Source organism: Gymnogyps californianus, unplaced genomic scaffold (assembly GCF_018139145.2).
Source record: "Gymnogyps californianus isolate 813 unplaced genomic scaffold, ASM1813914v2 HiC_scaffold_36, whole genome shotgun sequence".
Lineage (NCBI taxonomy): Eukaryota > Metazoa > Chordata > Aves > Accipitriformes > Cathartidae > Gymnogyps > Gymnogyps californianus.
The window spans coordinates 716,726-739,147 of record NW_026114246.1 but is presented as its reverse complement, the minus strand read 5'-3'; the positions used below and the strand labels follow the sequence as shown (position 1 = coordinate 739,147).

At 41.8% G+C, this 22,422-nt stretch overlaps 1 protein-coding gene across 3 annotated transcripts; it reads right to left on the bottom strand.

Annotated features, from left to right (window-relative positions):
• Positions 1-22,214, bottom strand: LOC127028605 (sorting nexin-18-like). Of its 3 annotated transcripts, XM_050914328.1 has the most exons (4): positions 21,735-22,214; positions 20,922-21,686; positions 20,657-20,699; positions 1-571 (listed from the first exon to the last, which is right to left on the bottom strand). In XM_050914328.1, the coding sequence occupies exons 1-4, from the start codon at positions 22,212-22,214 to the stop codon at positions 318-320; spliced, it is 1,542 nt and encodes a 513-aa protein (XP_050770285.1). In that variant the 3' UTR covers positions 1-317. The 3 variants fall into 3 exon arrangements, with proteins under 3 accessions (XP_050770285.1, XP_050770284.1, XP_050770283.1); XM_050914327.1 differs by having other exon boundaries at positions 20,657-21,686; XM_050914326.1 differs by having other exon boundaries at positions 20,657-22,214.
• Positions 22,215-22,422: the final 208 nt, after the last annotated feature.

The window sequence follows — 22,422 nt, the reverse complement described above, 5'->3', positions numbered from 1 at the left end:
CAAAGTATGCACTAAAATACCATATTTCAAAAAGCAATAAGGCAAATAGTATAGTCATTATTTCAAAAAAGTTACAATGGTAGTGTAGGCATACACAGTATAACTTAGTTACAATGCGTGGTACTGTTTCTACTACATAGCCCTATAACTGTTTCTTTTCTACATAATCAGAAATTAAATCAGGATTCCAGGTGAACACAAAACCATCCTTGTACCACCATCTACCACTAGCAACAGTTCTTCAGCAGCAGCAATGTTTGCTCTGCTGCTTGAGTCACATTCATACTGAGGAAAGTCCACCAATCAAAGTTCAGAGATTAAACACTGTCATACTTGTGAAGAGCTTCTTCTAGCTTTTGTGTCACTTTTTGAAAAAAGAGTATTTGCTGTTGTAAGAAATGCTGCATCTGTGATTTAAAGTCTCTCACACGAATTTTGTGGAAATGATTAATTTCTGCTAGAGTCGCAAAAGAAATAATGTTACAGCGTTCTTGAATGCCCTCAGCTTTTTGGAGCTCCATCTTCCCCTCTTCCACATGTCGCTTACTCTCCTTTACTTTGGTAAGGGCTCCTGTGTAAAGAACAAAACAAAATAGTTGAACTGTGAGGACAATGTAGACTCAACTACTGTACTTTAACAAGTGATTTAATAACAACAAGGATTCATAGAAGGCTCATTCTAAATGTATTTATATGCATGCATATAAATATATGAATGAAAAGGAAAAAAAAAGCTTTTTAAGATCAAAAATCACAGAACAGTGAATCTTGTTTAAAAAAAACAATTTTTTTTAAGGCTCTAGCTTGCAAAAGTTAGTAAAACATGCCTATTTCACAATCTTAAAAATCAGACGGTGTCCTTCAGAGAATATCTGATAAATATACCAGCAGTGGAAAAAAATGAAAGCACTACAAAACTAGTCAGATCAATTTAAGCCTACATAAACACCAGAAAAATAGCCTCATTCAGAAATCAGACTTTGTGAAACATCACAATTTTTCACAATCTTTGTGAAACATCAAAAGGAGATCCAAATAAACAAAATCTTGCCAATACACCATTCTGCTTTTACACTACAGATGATACCCAAAAATTAATTATTGAGTACTAGAGAATCTAAAAGTTTATTTCAAAGTTGTAGACATCCAGGTAGAGCTAACACAATCTTGTAAGAGCTAGAAGAAACACAGAGCAAAAGAACTGACAGTCCTCCTCCTCCAAATAGCTAATTAAAGCACACACATCCTACAAAAACAAAATATCACCCAAATCAGATTCACCCAAAGCAGACTCATATAGTGACACAGAATACTAAGATGCGTCTTAGATGTTTATGTTCATGTCTCAATTTCCCATAAGAGCAACTTCTTTGCCTTAAATATTATATACATATTTTATTCATATAACTAAAACCAGTCAGACCAATAAAGCTTTTATCTTCTCACAAAACGTTAGTGATATGGCATTTTTCACAACCTTTATAATCACACAAGTTACTTGTTCCTTCAACTATTTGCAATGTCTTGACTAACTCTCTCCTTTCATATTACACTTCTTACCATATGTGGTGGGTTGACCCTGGCTGGATGCCAGGTGCCCACCAAAGCCGCTCTATCACTCCCCCTCCTCAACTGGACAGGGGAGAGAAAATAAAACGAAAGGCTCGTGGGTCGAGATAAGGACAGGGAGATCACTCACCAGTTACCGTCACGGGCAAAACAGACTTGACTTGGGGAAATTAATTTAATTTATTGCCAATCAAAATCAGAGTAGGATAATGAGAAATAAAACCAAATCTTAAAACACCTTCCCCCCACCCCTCCCTTCTTCCCGGGCTTAACTTTACTCCCGAACTTTCTACCTCCTCCCCCTGAGCAGCACAGGGGGACGAGGAATGGGGGTTTCGGTCAGTTCATCACACGTTGTTTCTGCTGCTCCTTCCTCCTCAGGGGAAGGACTCCTCACACTCTTCCCCTGCTCCAGCGTGGGGTCCCTCCCACGGGAGACAGTCCTTCACGAACTTCTCCAATGTGAGTCCTTCCCACGGGCTACAGTTCTTCACGAACTGCTCCAGTGTGGGTCCCTTCCACAGGGTGCAGTCCTTCAGGAAAAGACTGCTCCAGCATGGGTCCCCCACGGGGTCACAGCCTCCTTCGGGCATCCACCTGCTCTGGCATGGGGTCCTCCACGGGCTGCAGGTGGATATCTGCTCCACCGTTAACCTCCATGGGCTGCAGGGGGACAGCCTGCCTCACCATGGTCTTCACCATGGGCTGCAGGGGAATCTCTGCTCCGGTGCCTGGAGCACCTCCTCCCCCTCCTTCTTCCCTGACCTTGGTGTCTGCGGAGTTGTTTCTCTCACATCTTCTCACTCCTCTCTTCTGGCTGCTGTTGCGCAGCAACTTTTCCCCCTTCTTAAATATGTTATCACAGAGGTGCTACCACTGTCGCTGTTTGGCTCAGCCTTGGCCAGCAGCGGGTCCATCTTGGAGCTGGCTGGCTTTGGCTCTATCGGACATAGGGGAAGCTTCTGGCATCTTCTCACAGAAGCCACCCCTGTAGCCCCCATGCTACCAAAACCTTGCCACGCAAACCCAATACACCATACAAATGACTACAGTTCACTGACAGGACTCCCTATACATTGCCTTGAAGAAATGCTTTTCTGTACTCCCTACAGTGACACTAGCCAGCAAGCTAACAGAGAAACCTCTCTGCCTATATCTTTCAGGAGGACAACCTCCACTCTATCTGCTGAGGAAGCAGGTTTGTCTTCTTGTCAGCCTGAATCCACACATGTAGTAAACACCATTAAACTGTAAAAATGCAGTTCATCAGCAGTAATATTATCTTCCGTCCTTTCCTTCCTGTGCCTGTTTAATACACCATTTCGAATACGCCTTCCCCCAGCACCCTGACACATCTCTGCAATTCAGATTTGGAACATGACTTTGTGCACCGCAGTGTCTGGGTTTGCTCTATGGGCAGCGAGTTGGGAGGGAACTGGGCAGCACGGCCGCTGCTCACTGCATTTCATTCCCTCTTCTCACATTCCCCTGCCTGCTGTGGCTCATCCCCTGCCCATCTCCAACCCCTCACCAGGCAGTCAGGTAGAATGGAGGGTCAAGGTATGCTCTTACTACAGGCAAGTTAAAATACCATATGATTTGGCAGACTTGGGGAAAAAAGAGTTTGTTGCATTTTTGAAATGTAATGGGGGTTGTGCCTTGCATTATAAATAAGATCTGGAATTCCTAAAATCAGAGAAGCATGTGTGATTTTTCTCCATTCAACTTCTAACAACAACTTGTTAACTGGGTCGGAGGGTGTTTTTAATAGGAAATACTCGGAAAATATTTCCTCTGTTATCAGTACTTCTCTACTCTTAAAATCATATTTTTCTCCTTAATTTGCATTTAGGCTGCGCTCTACATGGCATCTCCTGTCTGCAGTCCTGGTACGAGCTCTGAGTCGCAAGCATAATAAATTCCCCTCTGGTGTGACATACTTGCAGAAAGACCATACAGAAGATTTTCCTTTTCTTTTTCAAACTGTGGCAGGGAAGTTATTAACAAGGTTAGTGTAGACTGAAGACTGCATGGCCGAGGATGCTGATATTTGAGTGGCAGAGGCCACGCTCTGAACCCGGAAGAACTGCCCGGAGGCCAAGAGCAGTGACTCTCCCTGGGGGCTGCGAAGTGGTGGCAGGGCCTGGCTCCACACCTTCCCGGTCCCCACAGCCCACTGGCGTGGTGGCTAAAAGCTTGGCACCAGCTGCTACAGCTGATTGACCTCATCATCTCCAGCCTAGCCCAAAAAAACACCACCGAAAAACCTTTTCCACACACAGTGGTGCCAGCAGCAGGACCGTGCCAGAAGATCTGGATTTTCTCCTTCAAGGAGTGAGGAATCTGCGAGGTAGGGTACAATCTGAAAAATATTTAATCCTCTCTTCTGCAAAAAGGACACTTCTTTCAACAAACAAAACTGAGCTTAGCAAAAATTTTCTCTGCGTTCTGTTGGCATAGCAGGAATCCATGCAAGGCTGTGAAAAACTGAAATTTGGGACTTACTGGAAGCCAGATGGAGCTGGTTAAATAAACATGACAACTCTTCAGTTGTGATGTGGTGTCCTGGTTTCGGCTGGGATAGAGTTAATTTTCTTCCTAGTAGCTGGTATAGTGCTGTGTTTTGGATTTAGTAGGAAAAGAATGTTGATAACACACTGATGTTTTTAGTTGTAGCTAAGTAGTGTTTATACTAAGTCAAGGATTTTTCAGCTTCTCATGCCCAGCCAGCAAGAAGGCTGGAGGGGCACAAGAAGCTGGGAGGGGACACCGCCAGGACAGCTGACCCAAACTAGCCAAAGGGATATTCCATACCATATGACCTCATGCCCAGTATATAAACTGGGGGGAGTTGGCTGGGAGGGGCAGATCGCTGCTCGGGAACTAACTGGGCATTGGTCGGCGAGTGGTGAGCAATTGCATTGTGCATCACTTGCTTTGTATAGTCTAATTCTTTTTTTTTTATTATCATTATTATTATTTTCTTCCTTTCTGTCCTATTAAACTGTCTTTATCTCAACCCATGAGTTTTACTTTTTTTGATTCTCTCCCCCATCCCACTGGGTGGGGGGAGTGAGCGAGCAGCTGCATGGTGCTTAGTTGCCGGCTGAGGTTAAACCACGACACGTACGAAACAGCTTTAGATGTTATTTCTAGAATGACCAAATTGGAAGAAAAATACTGAAATTTACAGCATAAGCAGCTGAAAGCATAACTAAGTTCTGGAGCATGTATAATCTTCAAATTATTTTACATCAATAAAAAACATACATTACCAAACACTAAACCCCTCCAGACTAGTCATATTATGCATTATGCATTTTTTGCCATTTAAAAAAAAAATTTATAATTAGGGAAAGGATTCCAAGGGGAAAACTTGCAGCCATTAATACTGCTCTCTTAATGCATATAGATTCATACTGGTCCTATACTGGAATTTCCTTTAAAACCTAGGCAGACTACAACTGGAGGTCAGCAATGTATGACAAGAGCTTATACATATGCTTAAGCACAAACTTGCTTGTTTTTTTGAAGTGCCTCTAAATGAAGTGTTGAGTTATTAGTGAAACAATTAACCTTAAAATAACTTAATAGAGGGAAAAATTTAGCTTATTTTAGGACAATCAAAGAACCCTCCCAAAGCACACATAAAAAAAGCCAATGATGTGCTTTATTTTAAAAAGTAAATGATCATTTGTTCTAAAATGTCATTTTTAATTTGTTCAGTATCTACTGAAGTTTGCAAGACTAGTAAATCTTAGAAAAAAGTGTTTTTAGTTTGCACAGCTTTGCAAATGGCATTACTAACAATAACATACCACATTTCATCTCAAATTTTCTCAAAACACTTCTCCATAGCCTACAGCCCTTGTATTTGAATCTACATGAGCAAAACTCTGAGCCGGAGCAGAGATTCATTGATGTCAAGGGTGCAACGATCCACGCAGGTTTCTAATGGTGAAAGGGGGGAGGAGGACAGGGTGAGGGAAGAGAGGAGAAGAGAGCAGCCCCTTGTGTGCATCCCTGCTTGAAAACAAGGGTCTTGTTCAGAGATGCCTGAGTGGAGGACAGGGCCTGTGGTAACCCCTAATGCCTCCCAGCCCGCAACTCCTAACTGGTCTCACCCCAGGCCGTACACCATGAACACCCCCCCTCCCCCATCCTCACTAATCTATCCATCACCCTCAGCACCTAATCCAGCACCTTCCAGCTCCTGCTGCTGCTCTTGCAGGCTGTTGAGGCTGAGCAAGCCCCCTCTGGTCTAAGTACACCCGCAGAAGCATCTCCTAGTTTCTGAATTTAAAGATGTGAACATCAAGTATTGGTTTGGACAATCCAAAAAAGCAAGATACATTTAAAAACAAAAGCAGAATTATGGCAGCCCTAGAAAAGGCTAACACATTTTAGGGAAAAGAAACAGGAGTCACCTTCCTAATGCATATTAGCTCAAGGAAACCTCCTGCTGAATGCACATCTGGGATAAATATCTGCCAATGCACTGTTCCCAGAGGGATGGAACACATAAAAAAAATTTTTTTTTTTTTTTTTTTTTTTTAGCTCCAGCTCTACAGATTCTGTAAAGACTTGCCCATACATTTAAAGCTTCTGGTCCGATGAAAAGACTTTCTGTCAGGAGATCATGTTCCAGTGATCAGGACTAGCTTTCAAACAGTGAAGAGGGCCTGGATCAAAGATGCTGCAAAAAGCTGTGCTACATCTATTTCTGTTCTTAAAGGTGGGGAAAAGCAGATGTGAATGCTGTTTTTCATTGCCCAAAGCCTGATGTTAAACAGACAGTGGTGCTCACTGAACGCTGCTAAGGGTTTAAGAGAAACTCATAGGTTTCAGTACTTGTTTTGAAGTATGAGATTAGACAACACAAGATGATATAAACACATTTAACAAGGGACATTTATAGTAATGTGCTAGCAGCCAAGAAGACAGGGACAAGGTAAAATTCCTGCTAGAAATAAATACTTCCAAGTTGTGAAACACACAATACAAACAGCAACTTAAATAGGTGCTGAGGAGTTATCAGGAAAAAAGAGAAGTGCATTGAGTCAGTAAGCTGGACATGCAAACATGAGATTGCAGTGAGGCAGGAAAATGCAAATACATTCAGGAAAATTAAATTAAAAAAATTCCTGAACCTGAGAGCACTCAGGTTTGGGTCAAGCAATATATTTTCCTATCACCTGCAGTTTTTTACACTAATAAATGCTTTGATATTGTGTGAACAGTCAACTAAGGATGGGTTTGAATCCGTACTTGAGCTTGTACTTACTTCCCTCCACACACTATACATATGCATATATACATGTAAACCCATGCTGATGCATATGTGTCTCCAAGCTGATCTGGTATGATCAGCCTACCAGCAGCCAGCCCTACACTGGTTCTTCATGCTTAGCGTACATGACATAAGCCCAAGTTGCTGCCTGCAATGTAACCAGAAGGAAAAAGTTTCAGGGCTCAGCTCATGAAGACTGTAGTCAAGACTGCTCTTCACTCAACTCCTTTGTCTCACTTGAAGCTAGGTCTCCCCCGCACCTGCCAGCACAGGTGATCAGAAGCTGAAGAAGAGTGTAACATCTTCCCACTGTCCCATCTCCATCTCTCCCCAAAGTACCTGAACATCAGCTTTGGAGTTTTGCATACAGCAGTCAGGAGCAAAACTTCAGCTGTGTCTTTAGTTACTAATCCAAATAAAGACAAGCCTAGAGAAAGGGAATTCTTTAGGGCAGGAGCCCTTTTTTGCTCTTTATCTGCACAGTGCTTAGTACAGTGGACATCTGTTCCACAGCTAGGCTTGCTTGATTCTTAAAAAACACAAGCAGTAATTAATGATATGCTTCATAACTGTATCACTCTTTTCTGAAAAATATCTAAGAAACTGCTGTAGCAGCAATGATTTAACTGCATACAGTAATATTGCATATGGGATGGAACACAAAGAAGCATCAGCTCAACATTGCTAGAATGCAGCACTAAGTATCTGTTGAAGTCAGGGAGGTCTGCAATTCACAGCCAGTCACTCTCAGGAATGTGTATCATCCATTAAGTCACCAATATATCAGTCTTCAGTATCTCAGTCCAAAATACTGAACTTAAAAACTCACCCAGCTTATAGGAGCCAACATGTTAATTTTTTAGATCCTGTATAATTGTAATGCCTTTATCACTGCAGTTATTCAAATATTTCTTTCACTTTAGTGATTAATTATGCTAAAACAGAGCAAATATAGATTTCTTTCACTAGTAGTGAGATAACAGTTTACATGTATGTCAGTTATGATTAATACAACACTCTTTCTTTCAGCAAATACCCATGTTCTTGTTACTCTACTTTATACCTTGAGTTAAAGAATTATTGCAAAACAACTGCAAAGGGAATGAAAGAAGACACAGGAGACAAAAAAAGTTAGTCTTGTGGTTCTCCTTCATATATTACAAAGAACGTTATTTTCTGAAATATATTTTTAATGGAGCTGGGGAAGGGAGGGAGAGTGAAGCAGTGAGCTGGGTGCCAGCCCAACAATATGTGCAGCTCCTCACATGATGGCTCTTTGCCTTTCCCTGGCCAGCTTTGGCACTGCTGGGAGGGAGGCGAGCGCAGGCTGGCACACCGCCGGGGCCACTAGTCATGCTGCAGGTGAGAAGCAGTAACCGTTCCAAGGGACGGAAACGTGGCATCTGGCCACCAGCTGCTCCAAGCACAAATCCATACTTATTCTATTTGTAAATCCTATTCGTAAATGATACTGAAAAAAACAATAGCCATAAAAATGGCAGAATGGAAAAAAACCTGAGGAGAGTGATCGTTCCAGCCTTGACATCAGTGGTAACTGTGGCAAAACCAAAGAGTGCCAGATTCCTGACCGCCACCTTTGAGAAGTCCCCTGGCCAACAAGCTTTGGTGCGACAGCCTCCCCCAAGACCTTGTGTCAAAGTTCAAAGGCTCCTCTGAGAGATGGCTCCCTCACGGGGAAGGACAGCTAGGATCAGAAAACACTATGCTCCTTAAAGAAACTCCCAAGCTTGACAAAGAAAATCTTTCAGCAGTTGTACCTGAGAAATCTTGTGCAAATAAAATGACCTGTGCAATAAACAATTTTTCATCTTTCTACTGTCAGCAAGCTACAAAATAAAATTTGGTACATTACTTACTAGAAAGTAAACCAACTTACATTTCCACACCATTCAGTTGCCCATCATATTAAACGGCCTAACAGTAGGCATGATGTGACCTTCAAAGCAGGCTACTCGCTATTGAAGGGAGAGCTTTGAATGAGTATAACAACTCCCTTTGCTTTACTTTTATTACAAGACACTGTCTCTAATATGAGACACCATCTCTGAAAAGAAGGGAGAAAACAATATAGTCATTATGTTGCTTTTAGTGGCTTTCATAAAAGGATGCAAAAGCAGAAAATGAAATAAATTTACTTTTTCCTTACCAAAGAACCTAATGATGAGATTATTTAACTACAGCTCTTTGCTTAAAGATTTGAAAAGGCAAGCCCTGGGTAGCCCATGTGCATATAGCACATTTTTTATTTACCCTCCTTCTGAAATAAAAAACTGTGGAAGAAACAACATTATCTCTAATCCAGCAGACTGCTGCCAGAACAAGCCTGTCTGTCTACATGGCTGTCCCACTTACAACAGATCTAGCAAAGATGTTACAGGATGACTCAAATGACTAATCCAATTAAAAAAATGCATTTGGCCTGGAGGGGAGGGAGATGGTGGCTTAGTTTTATCAATGGCTTAGCTATTTGATCCAACTCAGCCCAGGGCTACACAATCAAATCATTAGCTCCAACACAAGGGAAGTTGCAGAAGCATCACATGAGATTACACACAGCATGAAATCCTACTCTGAAAAAAGCCCCCAAACTTCCCTCTCTCAATGTAGTAGAAGAGAGATTTTACTATGTTGACAGATTATTTGCTTAAGAATGCTTTGAGCACAGATTAACAAAAGAAGCCTACATTAAGTTAAGATTCTGCAAATTCTTTACATTTTCTGGCCATGATTTAGAATGGAAAGCAGCATAATGGGAATTTGCCTGAAATTAAAAACAGAAGACTTCTCCAGTAGAGACTTAACTGTATAAAAGAAATGTCACAGGGAAAAAGTAGCATTACAGTAACTAACGTAGGAATGACTCGCTACTTTAAAATCTGGTTTTACAGTTTTAAACAGAAAAAAGCAAGTGATCTTCAACATCAAAGGCAAAATGATGAAGTCACTTGTTTTTTTCTGAAAGTGCCAACACAATAGAGTTTTCAAAACCAGGCTTTCTAATTCAAAGATGATATGCTTCTTGATGGTGGAAAACTATTTTTAAAAAGTTCTATTTTCCATAATGAAAGTTAGAAATATAAAAATAAAATATATCAAATTTTAATTATTTAGTATTATGGGGGGGTGGGTGTATAGATATGTGAAAATGGCTATAATGCTTTTAGAATCTGCAGCCTAACAACAGTTAAAAAGTGAGGTATATTTTTTATTGTTTCGTTGCCCATTGCTCAAAAAAACCCCCAGAATAAAATACTGTCGTGGTTTAACCCCAGCCAGCAACTAAGCACCACGCAGCCGCTTGCTCACTCCCCCCACCCAGTGGGATGAGGGAGAGAATCGAAAAAAAGTAAAACTCGTGGGTTGAGATAAAGACAGTTTAATAGGACAGAAAGGAAGGAAAAACAATGATAATGATAATAATAATATGACAATAGTAATACTAAAAGAATTAGAATATACAAAACAAGTGATGCACAATGCAATTGCTCACCACTCGCCGACCGATGCCCAGTTAGTTCCCGAGCAGCAATCCACCCCTCCCAGCCAACTCCCCCAGTTTATATACTGGGCATGATGTCATATGGTATGGAATAGCCCTTTGGCCAGTTTGGGTCAGCTGTCCTGGCTGTGTCCCCTCCCAACTTCTTGTGCCCCCTCCAGCCTTCTTGCTGGCTGGGCATGAGAAGCTGAAAAATCCTTGACTTAGTATAAACACTACTTAGCAACAACTAAAGACATCAGTGTTTTATCAACATTATTTTCCTACTAAATCCAAAACACAGCACTATACCAGCTACTAGGAAGAAAATTAACTCTATCCCAGCCGAAACCAGGACAAATACTACTATCCTATAAATCTAGGCTCATAAATTACAGTACTCTGCTAACATCTAGGTTATTGACTGACTGCAGGATTATTAATGTTAGACAGAATTATTTGTTCTTCCAGTTACCCAGTTGCAAAGCTCATTGAAAGCTATCACCCAGAGATGCATTCTTCAGTTCAAAATGAAATCACCTTCTAATCTGCACAATTCAGAGATCATACAAAAATAAAACAGTCTTTGCTAGAGATTTCAGAAATTTGATTAATTTTAATCTCATCTGGTGGTTTTAACATCTACATTGATTTAATTAATATATAACTGATTAATGATGGTGTTAGAATGCAATGTCAAATGTCACTCAATTTTAAAGAGCTACCAGTGTTAATGGACACGATACATGTCCAACTAATCTTTTTTTTTTAATAATGCCATATTTAAGACCTGATTAGACTCATTGTGCATACATCTGCAAGTTGGTGTACACACACATAGGAAGAGCATACACGGCCAATTTATTTATCCAGATCTACAAGGACTGTAATCATACCTGTGCATGTTCCAAAATGCTCATGCTACTGAAAAATATTTAAATTATCACATTGGCAATGTGCATTTCAACTCTAGAGTCCCCCAGAGGAATCTACAAGTTTTGGTGTGCAGCATCTCCAGTACGAATGTTTCACTGGGCCATGTTACACCACACTGCTATGCAAGCAACAAGCCATAGTTTGCCCTTGAAATAGTTGATAATAGGAGGTGAGAGCAAGATGGCAAAATAAATGAAATAAATGCTACAGAATTACCTGTCTATTGCACCTACTGCCACGCATAACCCCATTAACAAAACAAAAAAAGCCCATACTGCTAGGTAACCGCATGTAAAAATTATGCAAAATCGGATGGAAGTTTTCCATTCAAATCTTGAATGCAGTGACTTTAAAACTAAAGTATCTTTAGATGTATTGTACGCAGACAGTGTTTTCAGCAAACAAACGACCTTATTTCAGCCACTACAGCATGTTTAAACTGTGTTCATGAGTAGTTCTGACTTACAGGTACCTACAGTGATGTCTGAAAGGAGGCCTGTCAGGAATAATTTGATTTTAAAATCCAGCTAAATTGTGTATATTGCTGTTCATTATCACAAACATAGCATTTTGCACCACAGCCTGAGAGGTAAACACTAGGTAATGCTGGTTTTGCCCAATTCTAAGACAGTCTGTGCTTTTCAGCACTCATATGTACCATTTAAGGAGTTTTTCTTTGGTACGGCTTCAGCTGATGCTGCAGACTGGGGCTACAGAAAGGAGTGAAACTTAAAACTAGGCTGGTTGCTAGAAATGCAGTACGTTTGCCCCTTGAAAAGCCGGTCATGCTTTTCAGGGTGGACACTTGAAAATTTAAGCAATCGCAATTTGCAGAAGTACCAAGATGAAACCTTTCAGTGATTTTAAGTACTTCTTACTAGCTTACATCTAAAAAGTGGCACCAAACAGGCTTTTAACATAAATCTCTGTTTTTCCAGAGTTTAAGTTGGTCTATTACAGTGTAATCATCTGTGAGAAATGTGAATTTGATTCGTGTGAGTAAAAACAGAATAGAAGAGGGAGGATTGGTTCATGTAGATGTGAAGACATAGTTGAGTGAAAGCACCATTGTTTTAATGCAACTGCGGACCTTGACGGGGAAGCTTGTGTAATCGCAAACTGCAGAAGTTCCTTTGTCTATGGGGTTGTAAGTTTCTAAGTGTTACAAGCTTAAAACCGGTTGGGGGACGGTTGATTACCAGAAGGAACGACAGAAGACATACGCGAGATAAGAAGGTGAAAAGTTCAACCTTAAAAGTCTGTATAAAGGTCGCTGAGGAAGACTCTTACTTCATCCCGAGACCCTCGCCCAAGACCACCAGGAGGCAGGGCGCATGTGAAAGGGACTTGCGAAACTCATTTTAATACGAAGCGAAGGACAATTTGCATATTGCATCACCCTGTTGAATATGTAAGAGTATAGACTATAAACACTATATGCTGCTGTCTGTAGGGGTGCGTGTTGGTAGAGCCTAGGCTCCCCGCGCACCCAGTGCTGTTTGCTTGCCTTTATTCGCTAATAAACCAAGTTCCTATTAACGTATTATTTCAGGACTCGGTCGTTTATCACATCATCTGTCCTGGTTTCAGCTGTTGTCGTGGTTTAACCCCAGTCAGCAACTAAGCACCACGCAGCTGCTTCCCCCTCCCCCTCCCAGTGGGGTGAGGAGGAGGAAAGGAAAAAAAAGTAAAACTCGTGGGTTGAGATAAGAACAGTTTAATAATTGAAGTAAAATATAATACTAACAATAGTAATAATGAAATATAATAATAATAGTAATGAAAAGGAATATAACAAAAAAAGGAAGGGGGGGGAAGGAAAAAAACCAGTGATGCACAATGCAATTGCTCACCACCCGCTGACTGATGCCAGAGCCACAATCCGCGCCTCCCGGCCAACTCCCCCGTTTCTATACTGGGCATGACGTTCCATGGTATGGAATACCCTTTGGCTAGTTCGGGTCAGCTGTCCTGGCTATGCTCCCTCCCAGCTTCTTGCACACCTGCTTGCTGGCAGAGCATGGGAAACTGAAAAGTCCTTAACTTAGGATAAGTGCTACTTAGCAACAACTAAAACATCAGAGTGTTATCAACATCATTCTCACACGAAATCCAAAACCCAGCACTGTACCAGCTACTAAGAAGAGAGTTAACTCTGTCCCAGCCAAAACCAGGACAGCAGGTTCCACCTACTCATACATCCCTACTTTATCGGGGCGCTATGAAAGACCTGCTTTTGGATGTTGTTCTCTGTAAGGCTGAAGGGAAGCAAAAAGCGAGCACAATTTATGATGTTTGCTTGTCCATCATCATCTGCTTAGCTCCACTATTGTCCTAAGATGAGCAAATACAACATGCATAGAGATTTTACATAAATTCATATGAAAAGAGTCAAGATCCAAATGAAATGCAGATACTGCTCCACTTTTTCCCTAGTGTCCTTTAAATGCTCTCTCTCAGAAATCTGAATGCTGCAGTATCTCTGTAAGGACAAAAAGAAGTAGACTCCTTGTTGCAGTAAAAAATATGCAAGGTAAACCATCATTAATGTAACCAATTAAAATATATTATATAATTCAAAAGCAGAACACGTGAACATTATAATATAATGCTATATTCATATTATATATAAGAAATGCTATATATTATATATCGTTATATTATATATTAATTAATTTAAAATTGTAAATACAAAAGCTTTATTAAATTATCAATATAGTACATATTATAACATATAGAGAATATTACAGTATTATAAAGGCAGAAGAGAATTGTTTGCCTTTTTAGTAGGAAGGGATCTGCCCCTTTGAGTTTGGACTTATATAAAACTGCAAGCAACTTGAAAATGTAGTGTCATTATCATGATATTTGAGAAAATGGATCTTTCTTCAGTATACTGCCAGTTAGCTGGCATAGCTATTCATGCATATAATGATTCAAAATGGTAAGTCTGAAAAAAATAAATAGCAAATTGCTTTTTACCACGGGACAAAAATGCAATGTAGCATGAATCATAGCATGAATCTGCTTTTCACATTGTTATGAAAGAATTGCATGTAGGCATAAAGAGGGTAGTTCAGTTCATCATGATTACGGAAGTTGTCCACCCACGATGTGTACCTACCTAAAACAAAGGCTGAAACCATTTCTTCTCCCTGCTCTGCTACAAGAACAATCACTGACAAGACCTGAATAGATTGATTAAATGTATCTATCTATTCTGTTATTGATTTCATGAGACATCCACTCCAAAACTCACTTTTCACTAGTGGGTTTTTTATTTTTAATTTAAATTCTCATGGCCTTTGTGAAAGATATAAACAAGATTGTGTAGAAAGCATTTGCCATTTGTTTGCTCTAATCTGCTGATAAAACTAATGTTTTGGGGGCTAAGCCAAACGTGATTTCATTTTTTTTTAAATTAGAATTTCAAATTCTGTGCTATTTGAACCAGGCAATTTAAAATAAGTAAGGTACCAGCTGGATGAGTTTATACAGTCTGCACACATTAACTTGACATTTTAATTGTTCAAACAAAGTCTAACGATGAAGTCATGGAAAGATGCTGGAAAGGCTGAAACATGCCCTTGTTTCAAAGGTGACTTGCAAAATAGAAAAATCGGCCAGCTTGTTTTTAATAATGTGTTTACAAAGACTTGGAAGAGCTCTGGGAGCTACTTTCTGTTTTCAGTCTACCAATTCTTGTCTTCCCTGTTTGGATGGAAGTCCTTTTAGCAAGACCTGGAGTTCTCTCAGCTGCAAGAGAGAACCATCTCACCATCTAGATTCTTCATAAGCTTCAAGCTGAAAAGGTATTACATAGTCTTTGAAATAAAATTACTTTCTTTTTCTACAAAATAATTTTTACTTCTTCAATATCTACACTGTCCTGCTACTCTCTAGCTATCTACAAGGTTTTCCCAGTAGACAGGGCCTTAATGCCTGCGGTGAGCAAGTACCTGTAAGAGCACAAGAGCTGACAATATGTACTGCCTTTGGTCAAATCTATGGGTGTGAGCTCTGATCAAAACTTTTCCAGCCTGTTGGGACTAAATGGGCAGTCTGGATAGACTTTCTGGTGTGCAGTAATGCATGCAGTCTTTCCCATGGGAGGAACAGTTATACTCTTCCTCTGCTACCAGCTGTTTTTGAAAAAAATCACTGGGATTTTATCAGCTATGAAACATCTCTCCATCATCGAATTTGTATGATATCAGGCTAATGGGTTCCAAAAGGTAACAGGAAAGAGAAACACATCATGACTGCATGAATGCTCCTTTAGAAGGTAAGGTAAGGTAAGAAGAGATGGGGGAGGGAGAGGAAAAGAGAAAAACCAAACATATTTAAGAAGACCCATGCATCTTTTAGGTAGACAGGACATAGAAGTCAAATTTTTTTTCCCTGTTTAATCTTCTTCAAGTAAGGTCATTGCTCAATTTTAGTCTTGCTCATTGTTGTTCTCTGTGTGATTTACATACACCAAGGAAGCTATAATTTTATACAGTTTCTAGATTCTTTCATATTTTAGCCATCTAAAAGTCTCAGTTTCCTTCAGGTTACTGGGAGGTAATATTGGGTGATTCAGCAGCAAGCAGACAACACTACATCATTGCTGTAACAGCAATGGGGAAGCTGAGAGGGCAAGAAATACAACAGTCGTCTTAGAGCAATCCATCCTTTTTCATCAAAGTCCTTAAACAGATGAAATGTAGGTACCCATCTCTTTTTACTGTTGTGAGGGTCATCTGGCTAGGATTACATGCCTAGCTCTTAGACAGTAAAGTTACCTGAGTTGAACCCCATGCAAAGTGTATGTATCTGAGAGATGGGGGGGGGGGGGGGGGGGGAAGGTGGATAAAGGAAAAATAGGGACAGAAAAAACATGTCTGCACAACAAATTTAAGAGGCTAGAAAGCAAGCAAGAGAGAACAACATTGCTTTTAAATTGTGTTATAAAATTTTAGGTGTGAATTTTGACCAGTCTGATTTATTTATGAACACACATACCCCACCCCCCACCCCCCACCCCCCAATAATTCGCTGAAAATGTTATAGAGAGCTCCAGGTTTCAGTGCTGTTTGGGGTTTTTCGATGCTTGAAATTTTGATGCATTCCCAGCTGGAATGGTTTTTTTGCCTATAATTTTGTAAGATATTCTAAAAACACTCCCAGAACATTATTTAAATATTCTTTAGACATTTCTAGAATTAAGTTTGCTTCAGGTAAATAAGACCATTTGCCTTATTTTACTTTTCACAAATGGTGATCAAGAAGCAAAAGGGTCATTCAGATATTTTTTTAAATAATTCTTTTAAATCTTGGCATGCAGAGGAAATGGAATTGCTGCCTATATCTTAGAAAACATTTAGGCCACTTTCTCAAATCTGTTTTGCAAAAATCATAACCAAAAGTTTATCAAGTGTTAACATCATAATGTTAAGAGAAAGGAGAAATCTGGAAAGCAGAGATGAAACAGCAAGTTAGTCAGTATTTCTTCCACTTTCAGGAATCACAAGAGGCCAATTCCTCAAACAAAACTTGAATGAAAGAAACCCCAAACCCCATAACTTCTCTACTCTCACTAAGCAAATATCAAGACAAGATAGCCAGATCAGCATGAGCTACAGTACTAGCATACACTATCTCAAATTCTCACATGTGCATAAATTTTCTGAACCTGAACTTGCATGGGCCTGCAGTGAGCATTTATGTTGAAGATTATTTAAGTCAGAAGATCTCATCAGTTGAGTGAAGCTCTAGCAATTAATATTTAGGAATTATTTTGCCAAGAATGCCTAGGGAATTTCCACCAGTAGACCTTAAAAACACAGAAAAGAAGGCATTATCCATTACAAATGAAGATGGGAGGCTGCTTTTCTTCTCAAAATTAAAGCAACTGAAACTAGTATTTCTTGAAAGATACACCAGTTCTGCAAAAGAAATGATAAAAGTGCAGCTTAGTTTTCAAGCCTACTAAACCAGAAGCTGGTCCTCAACTGGCATGTGAGAGTTCAAATCCTTCCTCTGTCTCTTCTGGAGCAGGAACTTCAACTCTTCCTTCCCTCACAGAAAATTCCTTAAACACTGGGTGCACAAGATAAAGGAGAGGAATCTTTTAAAATCTCCTATTGAAGTTATTGCCATTTCATAAAATACTTACAATATTAATAAGATAATAAGCAGTTTGAAAATATTCCCACAGTCCATTGGTCCACATGTTTTACACAAGTGACCAAAATGACAATCCCTTTCTGCATACTTCAGATCATGTATGATGTCCTCAACACAGGAGGAAGAAAGACCTGGACCCCAGAGCAATTAAAAGCACGATGGTTAACACATTTTCCTGCTGATACGCAGACAAAGCAATAGCGGGGCTTACATGGCTTTGGTTCATAATTCTAGGAGAAAAGATAAAGCCCAAACGGAGGGAAAATTTTGTCTCTGGCTCAGAGATTCTCTGGCCTTCTTTTTGCAGAAGAAAAGTTGCAGAAATGATTCAAAAACCCCAGACATGCAGACTTCTCAGTCCATACCACAAAACATACTTCCAAATCACATTAAGCAGCTGTTCAACTATCTGCAGTAGAGCAAACCCATAACAGGACAAGGCAGTCTAATATTCTACCCACAGATATGGGTATGTTTTGGGCATAGCAGCCTTTATTTTTTGGTCCTTCTCAGGTCTAGGGTAATATAGAAATGGAGTCTAGAAAAGGCTTCAGTTTTTATCCCAAGTGGACAATACATTTGCACTATGTAGAAGAAAAATGGAGAAGTACTCCTAACTTCAGAGTTCATCTTTTTAAAGTCATGGCCATGTAAGCAATATGTCAATCAGCCTGCTGTTTCTACCACTTCTAAGTGCACTTTGGGGTCATTTTACTGCACGAAGAAGTTGTACACTAGAAAATAAAACACTGAAACAAAGACGCATCAACTCTATTTTTCAGATGATCTATTATCACCAAGTGATTTTTGTTTGGTCTATACAGACAATAATTCTCAAATACTGACAACTATCCCAGTTAGTAAATTTAAAAGAAAGCTCTTACGCTGTAAGAACACCAAACAGTTCATATTTTCATCTGAAGTTTACAATTTGGAACTGAAAAGTTATACCTTTTTACAAGTAACTCTTAAAAGTAATAAAACAGCAATATATTGGGGGTAAAAAACATCTTCCCCTCAGTTTTCTTCCAGTTTGCCTATTTTGTAAAGGGAATGACAACAACAAACACGTAACCCAGCTCTAACCCTATTCCTATGATGAACATGGACACTCAAGAGACCAATATCTCAAGCCCATGCCATTTTCTGATGGCAAGTATGTACCAGGGATAATATTGTGTTGAAGGCAGTGTTAGCCCAGAGGTGCTGCTGCACGCAGACCGGCTGTACATTTCTCCAACCAGTTCCAGGACAGTGTTCTGGCACAAAATCAGCTCTACATACATCATGCTCATGCACTGCTCTAGTGGAAGCTCATTTAGATGAACTTTCCCTGGTTCAGCATGGTAAACCTAACCAATAAGTGCAAATTTAAACAGAACTATAAAGGAAACAGAGACAGAGACACGCAAGTTGAAGGAAATATGGGTTGAGTCAAGCACCTATCTTATTATTGCCAATCCTCTCCTCAAAGTAAAGTCTCCAAAAATATTACAAAGAACTCTATATAGTCTTAAAGCTTGAGAATATAGTATTTAAATAGTATATATCATCTGCTGTTTTATTCCACCTAATAAAAAATCTTTCCCTTTGTTTTTTTCCAGAAGCTTACAAATAATCCTATTATTAGTTGACAACTCACTTTAAAATCCTCTACTCCCAAACACGAGGCATTACCAAGGTCATCCTTCTCTCCAAATTTAAAATACTTTAAAGTTGTTATCAGAACACAATGCCACAGCAGCTAACAGAACAACTCCTCTAAGGTTAGATTGCACACTTCCCTTTTCTCTTCAAAATAATATTGTTTTTTTAAATTTCCACTCACAATTTTCAAGATTTGACAGGAGAATGGAAATCTGACTTTGATGCATGTAATTTTAGTGAAAAGCTTACTTTTTAAAATAGCAACAAATTGTGCACTTTGTACCAACTCTGCCTCCTCAGTTTTTCCCAGCAATAATGCATACCTCCCGAAAGCCTGCCTTTTTGATCTGTTGAAAAAACTCTTCCAACTCTTTTATCGTAAAACTCAAGGTACTGTTCCAGATGCAAAAACCTTGGAAATGTCACATAAGGGCACAAAAGACTGATTCATCGTGGGTGACAATTCAAGCTCTGCCTCTTGGGGTGCAGAACACCACTTATCAATCTCCAAAATAATTTTCAATAAAGAAGCTCACACATTTTCTCAGATAACTTACACACACCCATTTCTGTACAGCATATGTGATGTTTTCTTGGTCTCTTTTACAGCTCTAATCCCCACGCATCCCTGATCATATATAACAGCAAAAAGAATGAATGATGGGCTAGTCTTCTCACAATGGTGAAGAATATATGAATAGTATTAACTTCACAGCTGGGAAATCATCTACACATATATAGTGCTACAAATTTCTATTTATCTGAACAAGGGTCACTAGTTATATAGCAGATGATTCTTTCATTTTTGGAGTTTCTTTCTCTCCGATGGATCACAAAGCTCCATACAAACAGCAACCTGAACCTCAGAAGCATGTTTCAGCTAGAAAGATGATGAAAGGATAACAGGTGAGCAACATCTTTTTATGATAATAAGGGCAAAGGATGAACAACTCCAACTAAGAACATAGTGGCAGACCATCATCCTTACAAAGGCACCAAGAGAGTTTAATGCGTGGCCAAACTGACAAACCCCAGCAGCTTTAAACATCTCATCTGACTGTCTGACACTGCAAAATGCACACACCACCATGCACACCTCAAACAAGGTGGTCAATTGGAGTATCTCCATCTTCAGATTACTTCATATTTATTATCTACTAGATCAGAGATTTAAGATACCTAACATACATCAAAGAGTAATAGATGTTTTCATACCACTTGATCTCCAGGGTTTGTAAACAAACCCATTAATCTTTAATGTATCAGCAGTATAGGCAGATGTGGTTTCTTTCAGAGATACACAGCCAAACACAGTAACCTCTGACCAATAAAATTCCCAACAACATCTAGACCTTTGGCACAGAATGAAAATTGTCACTGATGTGTTTTTTGTATTTTTAGCAACAGTTTACCTGAGTAAACACTGAAAGATTTAACCCAAGGCCAGCAAGCCAGATGCAGAGCAAATTTAGCCCTTTGTCTCTATATGTGTGCATACCACTGATACATAAAACTTCATTTCAGAAAACACGTAAGGGTGTTACCTTTCTGGACATGGATGATGTCTGGAAAGTTGGCCAAATGCCCCTGATACAGTACTAACAAATCTATCACAGCATCTAGGTCCTGCCGGGGCTGATCTGCAAAGAGGTCCCCGATGGCGTCATAGGCTTCTGCAGTGAAGGCTATGGCTTGGTTGAGGCCAGCCGAAAAGGCCTGCTGGTCCAGCTCAAACGCCTGACTGAGGCACTTAAAGGAGTGCCCCACCTTCTGGTATTCCTTCTTGAAACCAGTGACTTGTTTGCGGGCAAACTCGTTGGCCGTGTGATTAAGCTGCAGGGTGCTCTCGTCCATCTTCTTCGTGAAGGCTTTGAAGCCATCCACCTGGCTTTCCACCTCCTGTAAGTCCAGGCCGGCCCCAGGGCCAGTGGGGACACTGATGGTCAGGAAAAAGTTGGCACCCACCATCTCGTCCTTCTCAGCCTTGCGCTTGCCTTGTTTCCAGGCCTTCTCATCTGTGCTGGGACAGGTGAGGAAGTGCTGGAAGGCATCGCACTGAGCCAGCACGGGGTGGCTGCACATGTGGTCCATCCACCAGGCCAGGCCTTTGCGACGTTTGGAGATGAAGTCCTCCTCAAAGCGGCCAGTGGCCTGCTTCTCTGGCAAGTGGGGCACGGAGATGACGGGGAACTTCTCGGCCAGGCGTCCATAGAGCCAGTCAAAGTGCTTGTAGCGGCGGTGCACTTGTTGCCCGGTGTGGCTGGGCACCAGCTTGTAGGCAATGTAGCTCTTCATGCCCTTGAACTTGGTCTGCTTGGTGGGGTCCTCGATGGAGCACTGGAAAGGGTAGGGGTTCTCCTGCCACTCGGGGCCCTGGGGGCCCAGCACCACGCACAGCTTGTCCCCGTCTTTCACAAAGCCTGATGCTTCGCCCAGCACGAAGGCCTCCCCGCCGGACTTGACAAAGGTGGAGAAGCGGTTGAGGTTGCGGCTCACCGTGGCCGAGCTCTTGGCGCTGCTGCCGGGTGGGTGCAGGTGGCCTGCCAGATGGCCACCGTGGGAGCTCAGGGACAGCTCGGACCGCGTGGACAGGCAGTAGCGGCCAGAGGCCCGGTCACCTGCCGCCTCATAGTTGGGGTAGGAGCTGCCCAGGGCGCCCGGCTCATCGGCCACCGTGGAGCTTTCGTCCCAGTCGTCGTCCCAGTCGTCATCGCTGCCCTGGCTGGGCTGGTAGGACCCGCCGTAGGGCGCCAGCCGGAAGGGGTACCCGGCGGCGGGGGGCAGAGGGAAGGGCTCGGGCGCCGCCGCCGGCGGGGCCTGCTGTGTCGCCGGCTTGAAGGCGGCGGGGGGCGGCAGCGGCTCGAAGCCGCCGGCGGGGAGGTTGGCGTAGCGGGCGGGCGGCGGCGGCTCGGCGGCCGGGGCGCGGATCACCTGCACGTAAGAGGCCGGGAAGAGGCCGCGGTCGCCGCGGCTGTTGACGCCCTCCAGCCAGCCCTCGATGTCCTGCTCGCTGCAGAGGCTCAGCACCTCGTGCTCCCGCAGCGAGATCTCCCCCGGGTTCTCCGACCTGAAGTCGTACAGCGCCCGGGCCCGCAGCGCCATGGCCCCACCGCCCAACCGCCCCCCGGGGACTCCCCGCCGCCGCGGTGCCGCCGCCCCTCACCGCACCGCGCCGGCGGGGCTGCGGCAGGAGAGCGCCGCGGCTGCCCCCTGCCTCCGCGTCCCGCCGGCGGGGACGCTGCGGCGGCTGGCTCCCCCGGCTCCGCTGCCCTACGGCGCGGCCGGCTCCGAGTCCCGGCTTCACCCCGGC